Source organism: Homarus americanus, unplaced genomic scaffold (assembly GCF_018991925.1).
Source record: "Homarus americanus isolate GMGI-L3 unplaced genomic scaffold, GMGI_Hamer_2.0 scaffold19518, whole genome shotgun sequence".
NCBI classification, from domain to species: domain Eukaryota; kingdom Metazoa; phylum Arthropoda; class Malacostraca; order Decapoda; family Nephropidae; genus Homarus; species Homarus americanus.
In genome coordinates, this window is record NW_024723340.1 from 248314 (window position 1) to 260552 (window position 12239).

Consider the following 12239-nt stretch of genomic DNA (forward strand, 5'->3'; position numbering starts at 1 on the left):
AAATTTTAACCCATGAAAAAAGATTATAGCTCAACAAGTTAAAACTTTCTCAAATTTGAGGGACTAATTTGTAAATGAAAGAGACAGCATGAAGGATTTCAGCTTCAAGTACATACCCTATACACAGTAAGGTTTACCAATATGATTCAATACTTTCAATTTCTGAGGCCTTGTTCTTTCAAGACTTAAGGGTGACCACTAATAATATATTACTAAAATAATTATGGCATATTTGCTAACTACATCAACATGATAAGCATTGCTTCCATGGTCATGCAAGCATCTAACAGGTATATTACTCTATGTAAACACATAACTTTGGTGAAATTGGAGAACAGTTACACTTACTACCTACCTTGATTCAACACTAACAGAAACACTTCCATCATTCAAGCAAAGACGCTCTATGGCAGCTCTGAGTGCTGGATGATCTCTCTGATCCATGGGGTACACACCACCAAAAACCTGAAGTAAAGATTTCAAAAAGAACTGATTCACATAAAGATTTTCTTAACCAAATCTCACTCTTTTCTCACACTACATTTATAAACTTTCTATAAAAAATTGTAGCACTCCAGCCACTGAGTAATGATTCTTCTATACGTTTGTTTTCACTCCTTCAACATTTGTCTTTGTAATTTTATGCAGTCTATGGTGAGGAAGGCAGGTGTGATCCATCTGAAGTGCCTCTATATATGTAACTCACGCATTTTGGACACATATGCATGTGATGCATATCCACATCTGCAATCTTATTTTATAAAAAAATTTTTTTACTCTACTGAAGAAATCAGTGTTTAGTGCTGTGCTTTGCATAAATTAAAATAAACTGAATTCAGTACTTGGTGTTTCAGAATATGGTGCCTACATTAATTGAAAAATAGAAAGTTGTGGAAAGAATCACTTCAAAATATGATTCAGTGATGACCATAATCAAAGAATAAAGGATATGAACCTATTAATGAATGGATGCACTGGAAGGATGGACATCACTGGAAGAAAAGTTATGTAGATGTTGAAAGAAAACTGAGACTAAATGAGTAAATGCTGCTAGTTAATCAGTATAGTCGGTCAAAAGAAATCATCCACTCCACCACCTAACCCCTGTGCCTAGCCAGGTCCTTTCTGCACAGTAAGACACATGGGGTGGAGAAGGGGAATGGTCAACTTGGGGGAGGGCCATTTGATGCAAGTTCCTCATCAGAGAGAGAGGGGGATTGAAGAAAGCAGGGATATTCATGAAAGGAAGGGAAGGGTGGATGTAAGTTTTTTTTCCCACTATATTATCTTGGGTTTACATGCTTGACAGAATAATGGATGAGGATCCTTACTTTATGATTAAAATATGCCATCCATTTCCTTACTTATAATTTTTTCAGGATGTTTCAGGTTTTAAACAACAGTAATTAGATATTTATAATAATATTGATACGAGGAGAAATATTGAATATGGGGGAGGAAATCACATTTATTTTTAATATTTACCAACACAAGTCATACAGAATGAAAATAGCCCAACCAATCTCCTCCTTGCTTGTCAGTCGTCGTCTCCCCGGCCTAAAATTATATCATTTATATGAATTAGAAGTTCAAATATGTTTTGTTTACATTACACACCGAAATTAGTCATTTTAATAGATCAAATGTCAGCTGGTTTCCCAAGTTCCCAGACTCCTCCCAGCAGGTTAACCAACGTCTCACAGTGAACCCAACCTCCCTTGCAATTTGACACATTGTATCCAGCCGCACAGTCCAATAATTTGCCAATCAACATTCTTTAGTGTTCCATCCTGGGCTGGGTGTGAAGCGGTGGCCAAACACCATTGCCACTACCACCTCATCACCTCGTACTGATTTTCACAACTCTAATAAAGATATTACAGGGTGGACAGGTCACATTGTATCCAAAAATTCGTTCTTTTTTATCAATTAATATTGATTTTTTTAAACGGTAGTGGCGAGGTGGAAGTGATCAAGTTACAATTTTTTCTTAATTTTTTCTTCAAAAATATTTTCTTCGAGAACAGTAGTGGCGAGAGGTGGAAGTGATTAAGTAACAGCCTCGTTTAGTGTTACTGGTAGTGAGCAAGCCACGCCCCCCTCTATCTTATACAGTATTGTTATATCAGGGGCTTTCCCTGATGGAAGCCAGATGCCTTATCAACCCTAATGACACATGACCTGCCAAAAGCTCACTCACATTCCTCACCAGAATCTCATGTAAAGGCATAGATAACTAAGGGAAAGTTAAGTACATATTTCACCTCCCCAGATACCCCGCACTCCTGATCGGTTGGTTGTTTGGGCTTTAGACCTATCAACTGCCAGGGTCATTAAAGTCCTTGACTTGCACCCTCCTACCTTACCCGAGTCCAACACTAGCTCTCTTCCCACCAATACCTCCCTCACCCTCTTGTGATCCGCCTTGAGCTCACAGGTATGGTAGTAGAAGGGGTGGATGATTACTTTTGACAGCAACTGTACATAAATAATAATCACAGTAATAAAATTTACCATAACAAAATGGGTTTATCTCCTGCACTTAAATAAAAAGCTCTAAATCTGAAAGCCCATTTGATAACCTAAACATCAAAGATTAATTTATGAATATACAATGGCAAAGTTTAGTGCATTTGGCCCAAGTATTTAATAATAATAATAATAATAATAATAATAATAATACAGTCAACCCTCACTTTACGCGGTTAATGTAACCCACAGGGTACCGCGGAAAGTGAGAAACGCGTAAAGTGAATAACATAACATATGGGATTAAATGAAAAAGAGACCAGCTGACCCCCAAACTCCACTTTTTCCAACACAATACCTATGTTCTAGTAAGAATAACATCTTAATTTTATGATGGTACATGCACACAATTAATACTTAAGAGAAATAGAGAAATACAGTCGCCAAGTTAATGTCCATTCAAATAATGGACTCAACTCCCTCCCCCTCTTCTCACACTACACTCGCTGGCTCTTCCCTCTCTGAGAAATTTTGGGGGGAAAACCAGGTATAGTAATAAATAATACCTCAAACTAAAGTTAGGATAATATAATTGACAGTGCTGGATTCCTTGTAAGACCAGGAATATTTTGAATACAAATGTCATATATTTTGCACAAAAGATAACATATTTACTCAGAGTAAACATTATATCTAAAATTTGTATGTCTAATGCAAAATCTATGATGTTTATATTCAAAATGATCATCAAATTGTAAGAATTCCAGCAATGTAAATTATATTCTGGCCGGATAATTTGTATGAATTTTATGAGCTAAATAAAAAAATTATACTTCACCCGTGTAAAGGGGTACACCCACCGCGGAATGTGAGCATCCTGGGTTCTGGCAGGGCACCGTGTAAACGTGGAAACGCGTAATGTGGGACCGCGTAAAGTGAGGGTTGACTGTAATAATAATAATAATAATAATAATAATAATAATAATAATAATAATAATAATTGGTACAGCATGTCCATATAATTTGAGGATTTTTAATTTGCGGCCTTCCATTATTCGCGGATGACACCCTGGATGTACTCAAGAAAGTCTGCAGGTAGTTTTAAAGTTGGCGGCATTTTTCAGCTGGGACGGGAAGCCCGCGAGTTTTATGGCATCCCAGGAGGCTGGGTCATGCGTGCTCACTCCGCCTCAGTCCAGGTTAAATATTTGTCAATTTCACGCGTATGCTACTCTGCTCTCTTAACAACTGTGCTCCTTGTGCTTGTGGTGGCTCCCAAACACCCTTAAGCACCTTCATCCAGCTGCAGGAAGGTGTCCAAACAGGTGAAGAGAGAAAAGGTCATGTATTTCTCCCACACTTATGCCTGGCAATGGGAGAGGGTAAGGGGAGAGTGACTGCTAGTTAGCACATCGTCTGCAGTTGTAACTCTCCTCACTCCCTGCCATACTTCACTGGATTTTTTGTTATTATAAGTGATTGTAGCTAAGTCAACTCATCACTGTAACCACCAGTCTACTGGGCCAAGCTGTGAGGTGTTATGGTTTTTCAATTCTTATTTTTGGGTAGAAATACGTAAATTTTTACTCAGTTACATGCACATACCATCCTACATAGATATTGTGAAAAAAGTCATTAAGTCCCCACTGAACGAAATGGTTAGGTTCCACTAAAACGCTTTCGTTAGGTGGATTACGTTCATCAAAACCATTTTTCCCAAATAAATTAATGTAATGGAGGGGAGGATGTGTTTCTGTACTAAGCTTTGTGGTAGATTAATGTACTACATTACTAAGGTCTGTGACAAAATAGCAATTGTAACACATCAAAATACTGAAGATAAAAACAATAAAACATGTAAAACATAAAGGTACATAAACAGAGTTGTCAATTGTTGTTTGTGAGAATATGGGAATGACAGTCATAGTAATGAGTAGGGCCCGGATAGTTATGCATTTGCATATTTCATATGCAAATGCATATTTTGCGTGATTTCTATGATAAGTGCATATTACCTAGATAACTGCATATAAATGCATATTTTGGTAAAATATTCATCTGGCAGTATCTCTTTGTTGCCACTGAATGAGCACACGTGGTACTGGGAGGTGAGGTGAGGTGTGGTTAGGTGAAGTGAGGTGAGGTCACGTCGCTTTAATCTGTCGTTTCCACACCTGGTCATGACTCATTGGACTAGTGAGTTAGTCAGTCAGGAGCAGTGCTGCTGTGTGGAGCTACTCTCTTCTGCTGCTCGTGAAAATGCCGAAAGTACAAAGAAACCAAAATGAAGTGCTGAGATCATATGTAAAGGAATTTGATGCATTTACTACTGATGGAAGTGTACTGTTTTGTAAATATTGTGAAGCACCAGTGACAGCGAGCAAGAAATTTCAAGTCCAACAACACCTTAAAACAAGCAAGCACATCCGACTCGAAGCTGTTAAGTCCAATAGTGCACAAAAGGAGCAACAACTACTTCTTGCATGTTCCAGTAAGTCAGGGCCTGATCGTTCCCAGTTCAACGCAGATTTGTGCAAGGCATTTGTTTCAGCGGATATTCCATTGCATAAACTGAATAAGAAGTGCCTAAAGTCATTCCTGGAACAGTATACTGGAAAAAAGGTGCCTGACGAATCAACCTTACGTAAGAACTGTCGGTGAGATGCAGTGGGTGGGTGGGAGAGAGGAAGGAGGATGGTACTGTAAGTGGTGAGATGGTGATGCACCAGTCGGTTTGTTTGGTAACACTGGCTGCAGGACTGCCAGACAATTTAACAGCTGATGGCTACCCACAAAATTGAGTGTAAGTATAAATGAACAACATCATATTTCTTCTTCATTATGTTGCATAAATTTTAAATTATGGAGTGCGAATTACAAATAAACAATGTACAGTATTGCACTATCATGAATGGCAGTCATAGAATGAGTGAGAGAGACAGTGTGCAGGATGGAGAGAGGATGTCCTGACTACCAAGTAGGACCCTCAGCATCCAGAACTGGCTCACCTCAGATATTCTCCATCCCTGGATGGGGTAGCTCCCTACTGCCAAAACAGATGAAAAATAACAAAGCCTCAGGTCCTGATGGAATCTCAGCTGAGGTGTATAAAGCAGGAGGACCTCTGCTTACCAGCCATCTCCACTCTCTCCTGGAGAATATATGGGAAAGGAGGAAATCCCCCAAGCTCTTAAAACTGCCTCCATAGTCAATATTTATAAGAACAAGGGAGACTGGTCATACTGTGGCAATACCACGGGATCTCGCTGCTGCCTGTAGCTGGCAAGATTATCTCCCGAGTCCTCCTAAACAGACTTCTTCTAAAGGCGGAAAACTTCCTCCCAGAATTTCAATGTGGTTTTCGACCATAACATGGCACCACTGACATAATCTTTGCTGCCCGCTAGATACAGGAAAAGTGCAGAGAACAGCGTAGTGACCTGTACATGACCTTCATCGACCTAACCAAGACCTTCGGCTTGGTCAACAGGGAAGCCCTCTGGCGGACACCTCAGCTGTTTTGGCTGCCCACCAAAATTCATTGGCATTGAGGCAACTCCACGATGGCGTGAACAGCAGTGTTCTGCACAATGGCACCCAGACTGAGTTCTTCCCCATCCAAACAGGGGTAAAATAAGGTTGTGTAATGGCACCAACTCTTTTTCCCATCTTCTTGGATACCTTCCTTACTCGTGCCAGTACCAATTTAGCCGGTGGGGTGGACGTCCAGTACAGGATGAAGGGTCTGTTCAACCCCATAAGATGACTCCAGGCAGGATCAAAGGTGTCAGCAGCTTCCATTACTGAGCTTCAGTATGCAAATGACCTCACCCTTGTCACTCACACTGAACACGACCTACAGGAGATCCTGAACACCTATGCAGATGCGTATGCACACTTTGGCCTTGGGGTGAACGTACGTAAGACTCGCATTCTCTTTCAGCCTGCCCCTGGTTCAGCCACACCTCCACCATCCATCCAGCTTAATAGTACTGCCCTCTCTAATGTTACCCAATTTCGGTATCTCGGCTCCCACCTGTCCACCACTGCAGACATCGATGGAGATTCAACATTGGATCAGATGTGCATCTCAAGCCTTTTGGCAGACTCCGTACCCGTGTCTTCAGCTGTAGGGAGCTGAAATTATCTACAAAGTTGCAAGTATATTGAGCAGTGGTCCTCCCCACTCTGCTATATGGCAATGAGACATGGGTCACATACAGGAGGAACCTCAAGGCACTTGAAAACTTTCAACAACGTAGTCTACGTTCCATCCTCCGAGTTCGCTGGGAAGACAAAAGAACAAATGCCAGTATTCTCACTGACACCAACTGTAGGAGCATCGAGGCTACCATTATCCATGAACAACTACGTTGGACTGGCCATGTTACCTGCATGGACGACAGTAGACTACCAAAGCAGCTACTTTACAGTCACCTAACGAATAGCAAATGTAACACCGGTAGGCAACTGAAAAGGTATAAGGATAGTATTAAGACAAACCTGAAAAGTGCCAAATCGACCCCCTCACCTGGGAGACTATTACTCCACACTGCAACGCTTGGAGGTGCACCACACAAGAAGGTGTCAATACTTTCGAGTTAACCCGACTGCATACAGAGGCAGACAGGCGCCAACGCCGGAAAGACACAGCTGCAGCCCCTCCCGCACTAGATGTAGCCCTCCACATGTGCAACATCTGTGGACGACCCTGCCGGTCCCGTATCGGCCTCTTTAGTCATCTCAGAGCTCACCAACGAAGGTGACATCCTTAATAACTCATATCATTGTATCAAAGCTGGATTATTGTCATACTCGATTCCGAGTGGCAGCAAAGTAGTAGTAGTAGTAGTAGTAGTAGTGTGTGTGTGTGTGTGTGTCTACACACACACATACAGTATAGGAAATGAAATAATTGTCCTAAGGACAAACACAAAGGGAATATATATTTCTTTGCACACAAGTAAAAAAATGTACACCCCCCCCCCCAGCCAGCAAATTATATTCACAGATTTGGCAATTTGCGGTCATTTTGAAACCCGAACTCCTGCGAATTTTAAGGGCATGCTGTACAGTGGTCCCTCGGTTAACGAATTACCTTCCATAAGAATCTTCAATTCAGTTAACGAAAAAAAATTTGATTCACCAAATCCTTACAAAAATCACATTTTATTTTAAGCATCAGTTGATAAGCTGAGGAGTTACTCAGCCAATTCAGTTATCTCTTCTATGTTTACATTCAAATCAATCACTATCTTATAAGAATTCCAGCAATGCAAATTAAATTCACCCCGGTCACTTCTATTAAATTTTATAAGCAAAAAAGAAAAACTCAATCTAAAGGACATAAACTAACAATTAAATACTTCACGCCACAGGTGCCAACTGTCAAACATGTCACTGTCACCCCTTCCTCCCTACCCCCCCCCCCTCTTCCCGAGAAACATTTGGGGAAAAGCACTAGGCTTACAGGTTTAATAATAAATAATATCTCAGACTAAAGTTAGGAGAATATAATTGGCATTGCTGGATTCCTTGCAAAACAGCAAATAATTTGAATATAAATGTCATATATTTTGCACAAAAGATAAAATTTTTGCTCTCTCTAATAAAATTCTTAAATTAGATCTAAAATTTGTATGTCTAATGCAAATTTTAGCTTGTTTATATTCAAATTAATCACTATCGTATAAGAATTCCAACAATGTAAATTATATTCCGGCCGGGTAATTTCTATTAATTTTATGAGCTAAAAACAAAAATCTCAAGTAAATAAACAAATTATACTTCACCAGACACTATCTGTTAATCAAAATACACCACCTCCCGCTCCACCCCTCTTACTACGCTCTCTGGCTACCTCCCTCCTTGCCTTCTCAGACAAAAGTTTCGTGTTTTCTTTAGGCTTTAAAGTGTTTATTTTATATAATATCTCCGACTAAAGTTAGGATAATATAATTTGCATTGCTGAAATCTTTGCAAGACAACGAATAATTTGAATATAAATGTCATATATTTTGCACAAGAGATAAAATTAATCACCTGTATCACATTACAGTAGTGATTTAAGAGTTCCAGTGTATATGTACGATATATATAGTGATTTAAGGGCGATTTAGGGGAATTTTAGGAGTGTTTCTGACTTTATGCATTTTTGGCTTTACTTTGTATATACTTTTCTGTGAGGTGGAACCAATTACCCAATATCCCATTGAAACAATGGTTTCGGTTAACAAAATTTTCGGTTAACGAATGACCTTCTGGAACGAGTTGTGTTCGTTAACCGAGGGACCACTGTATTTTGTTTCTCAAAAGTGCCTCTTATTTTTTTTAAACAAAATTTACCATCACTCAACATACAAATATTTTAAAGACACTAATGACAAACACTGAGCATTAAAACAACGTCAGCATGTTATTTCCAAAGAACAATGTCACTAAAGCCCCAAAAATTTTGTTTTCTACAAAATCAGCAGGATCATATGCCCTTGAAAAAAGAAAAGCATTTAATTGCCTTTTGAAAGTCTCTACAGCGTCCAACTGGTTCTGGGAGATTGGCATCATCATTAATGTTTTATAACCATTCTTCACACTTGCATGGGTTGGCTGTAATTTCCTGATGACAGCTCTCCATGCTGCATGGTCTCTTACAGTCTCTCTCGTAATTTCTTACAACCTCTCCCCATGTCATTTATGGCCTGTGTCTGGCTCTCTTCCCCTCCACATTCAGGCTCATATACCTCTTGACCCAAATGATTTCATCCATTTTCTCGACTCAATACCCATCCATCCTCTTAACACTCCTAAGTTTTCATACGCAAAATAGCGTATGATTTAAATTATCGCTTTAAGGTTTTCATACACAAATTTGTGCATGAAGGAAAAAATCTAAATAAATAATTTTATGTTGGCGTATGAACACTAGACATGCAAGAAGCATACTTGGCAACATTAGTGCAATCTGGTAACTATGTAGACTGCACTCCAAGGTTACCACACTTTGAGATGTGAATTAAGGGAATGAAGGTTAAATTTCTAAACTAATTATATGAGCATCTCCAAAAAATTCATATAGAAGTTGAGTTGCTTCAGAGACAGAATATAAAGAACATTGTCCACTTTATGCACTATTAACAAAGTGTGCTGACAGTTAACCATGAAAAGTATTCTGCACTGATCACCAACCTAAGAGGATAATATCCTGGATAGATTTGTCAATTTCAAGGATAAACTGCAACTGTGATTCCTTGCCTTGTTTGGCAGCACACACTGATGCCAGCTACTTTTTTTTCAAAGCTGAAAAATGTCAAACAAAATTTAGATCTCTCCTGACAGACAAACATTTCTCTGGAATACTCTGCATCACCACTAAACATACCATAGGTTTTGCTGCCTTGAAACCTTGGAGGGGTTTGCACACTGCACCCTTAAGATGGAATGTGTCCCCAACTTGTGCCTCTTTTGCTGACCGTATGTTGGCTGTGAAATATCCAACCTGTCCTGTAAACCTGGCAGGGTGATAATATTTTTAGATTTCAAAACTTAAAAAATAGATAACTAAGCATTCAAAAAAAAAAGAAAAAAAATTACATTACCCTACTTATCTGAGAAAACTATAGCAAATAAAGTATGCCCCAACTATACACATCAAGCTAATGAGTCCCGAGAGTTTGCAATGAAGATCTTTACGGGGGAAGTTGAGACTGCGATATAGTAGTACCCCGATTTACGCGATTTACGCGGTCAATTGAACCCACAGGGTACCGCGGAAAGTGAAAACCGCGTAAAGTGAACAACAGAACATATGGGATTAATTCCAATAGAGACTGGCCCGACCCCCAAACTCCACTTTTTCCTTTTTCCGACACAATACCTATGTTGTAGTAAAAATAACATCTTAATTTTATGATGGTATGCTCACACAATTAATATTAAAGAGAAATACAGTCGCCAGGTTAATGTCCATTCAAATAATGGACTCAAATCCCTCCCCCCCCACCTCTTCCCAGCTCACTAGCTCCTACTTCTCTGAGAAATGTTTGGGTGAAAACACTAGATTTTAAAGTATAGTAATAAATAATACCTCAGACTAAAGTTAGGATAATATAATTGACATTTCTGGATTCCTTGCAGGTCAGGGAATATTTTGAATGTAAACTTCATATATTTTGCACAAAAGATAAAATATTTGCTTTGTGTAAACCAAATTATTACATTAGATCTAAAATTTGTATGTCTAATACAAAATCCATGATGTTTATATTCAAAATGATCATCATATTGTAAGAATTCCAGGAATGTAAATTATATTCTGGCCGGGTAATTTGTATAAATTTTATGAGCTGAATAAAAAAAAAAAATTATACTTCACTGTGTATATGAGTAGATGCACCGCGGAAAGTGAAAGTCCGGTTCTGGCAAGGTACTGAAAATGCCTTAGGGACCACCATAATAATGCTGTTGGAATTACATGAGTGCAAAAAACATTAATATATTACAGTGGGGTATGCTATAACGAATCTAATTGGTTCTAGAACCTTGTTCGTTATAGCATTCGTTCATTATAGGATTAATCCGTTCCAGGCCACCAAATACAACCACTTAACACTGAAAAATATAATATAAAATTGTAAAAATTGTAAAAAAGTGCATAAATATGCATCTAAACCCCTGAAATAACCAATATCATTAATACTTGTAATAAAAAAACAATAAATTAGTAAAAAAAAAAAAAAAAAAAAATTTTTTTTTTTTAAATAATGTTCGTTGTAGGAGTTTCGTTCGTTATAGCATTCTCAATTTTATAGGTAAAACAGTTCGTTATAGGAATATTCGTAGTAGGATCCGTTCGTTATAGCATACCCCACTGTATTACATACCGGTATACTGTACAGTATATTTTCCCTCTTACTGCATATGTACAAGATTTATGGTGGAATTTTGAAACTGTAGTAGTATTAGTTAAGACTCTGCTGTGCTTGTGACATTTGTTAAAAGAGCCTAATGCTTCCCATATTATATCTACTGTATTAACAAAAGAAATTCTATGTGTAAATGATAACAACAAATATGGGAGAAATATAAATGGTTCAGCATTTTCTGATGAAAGTGGTTAAATTGGCTTTAATTCTGTAGACATAGCTGGTTGCATGACACAAGTTACCCAGTCCAGCCTTGATTAATTATGAAATAAGATTTCATCATCCTACTTTGATATAAAAACAAGTTACTTAATTATTTTGGCAATAAACAGCGATCTACAATCTTTAGAGCCAAGATAAAGATAGGGTCTCCTGCACTTGGACAAAATTTTACACATTTCAGAGAGTAATCAAAGTACTGTACTTGGAGATATTTAGTGATGTCAATTTAACCTCTTTCTTAAATATATAACCCTTTCCTGCTATGATACAAGGTGGCAGGACAACTGATCATATCTTGGCAGGATGCTAGTCCACTGAAAGGCTGTTCCATCTTCAGTATTTGCAACTGATAGTAAATTCATAAAGACAATGATTGGAGAAAGAAAAGTAAAGTGAACCAAACAATTTACTGGATAAGGAGTTAAGCTATATATAGGGTGTTTATAAAGTTCCTATCTATTTCAGTGAAATAATGGTTTTTATTGATTTTTATTGCAAACTCCATGAAGATGAATGTGCAAGAATGTGTGCTTGTGGTAACACTGTGTATTCATGGAGAGAAATTAGAGGGAAGTTTCAAATAAAATTTCATAAGTCAAGTCCTACAGACAAGACAATACGCAAATT

General features: G+C 38.2%; 1 protein-coding gene across 2 annotated transcripts in view; it reads right to left on the minus strand.

Moving 5' to 3' along the window:
• The window catches only part of LOC121863409 (translation factor Guf1, mitochondrial-like), a 63724-nt gene that overhangs the window by 29131 nt on the left and 22354 nt on the right, over positions 1–12239 (minus strand). For both annotated transcript variants that reach the window (XM_042362038.1, XM_042362037.1), the window contains 2 exons: positions 9848–9977; positions 356–465 (listed from right to left, as the gene is read on the minus strand). In XM_042362038.1, coding sequence (XP_042217972.1) covers positions 356–465; positions 9848–9977 — 240 coding nt within the window. The remainder of the gene's footprint in view (positions 1–355; positions 466–9847; positions 9978–12239) is intronic.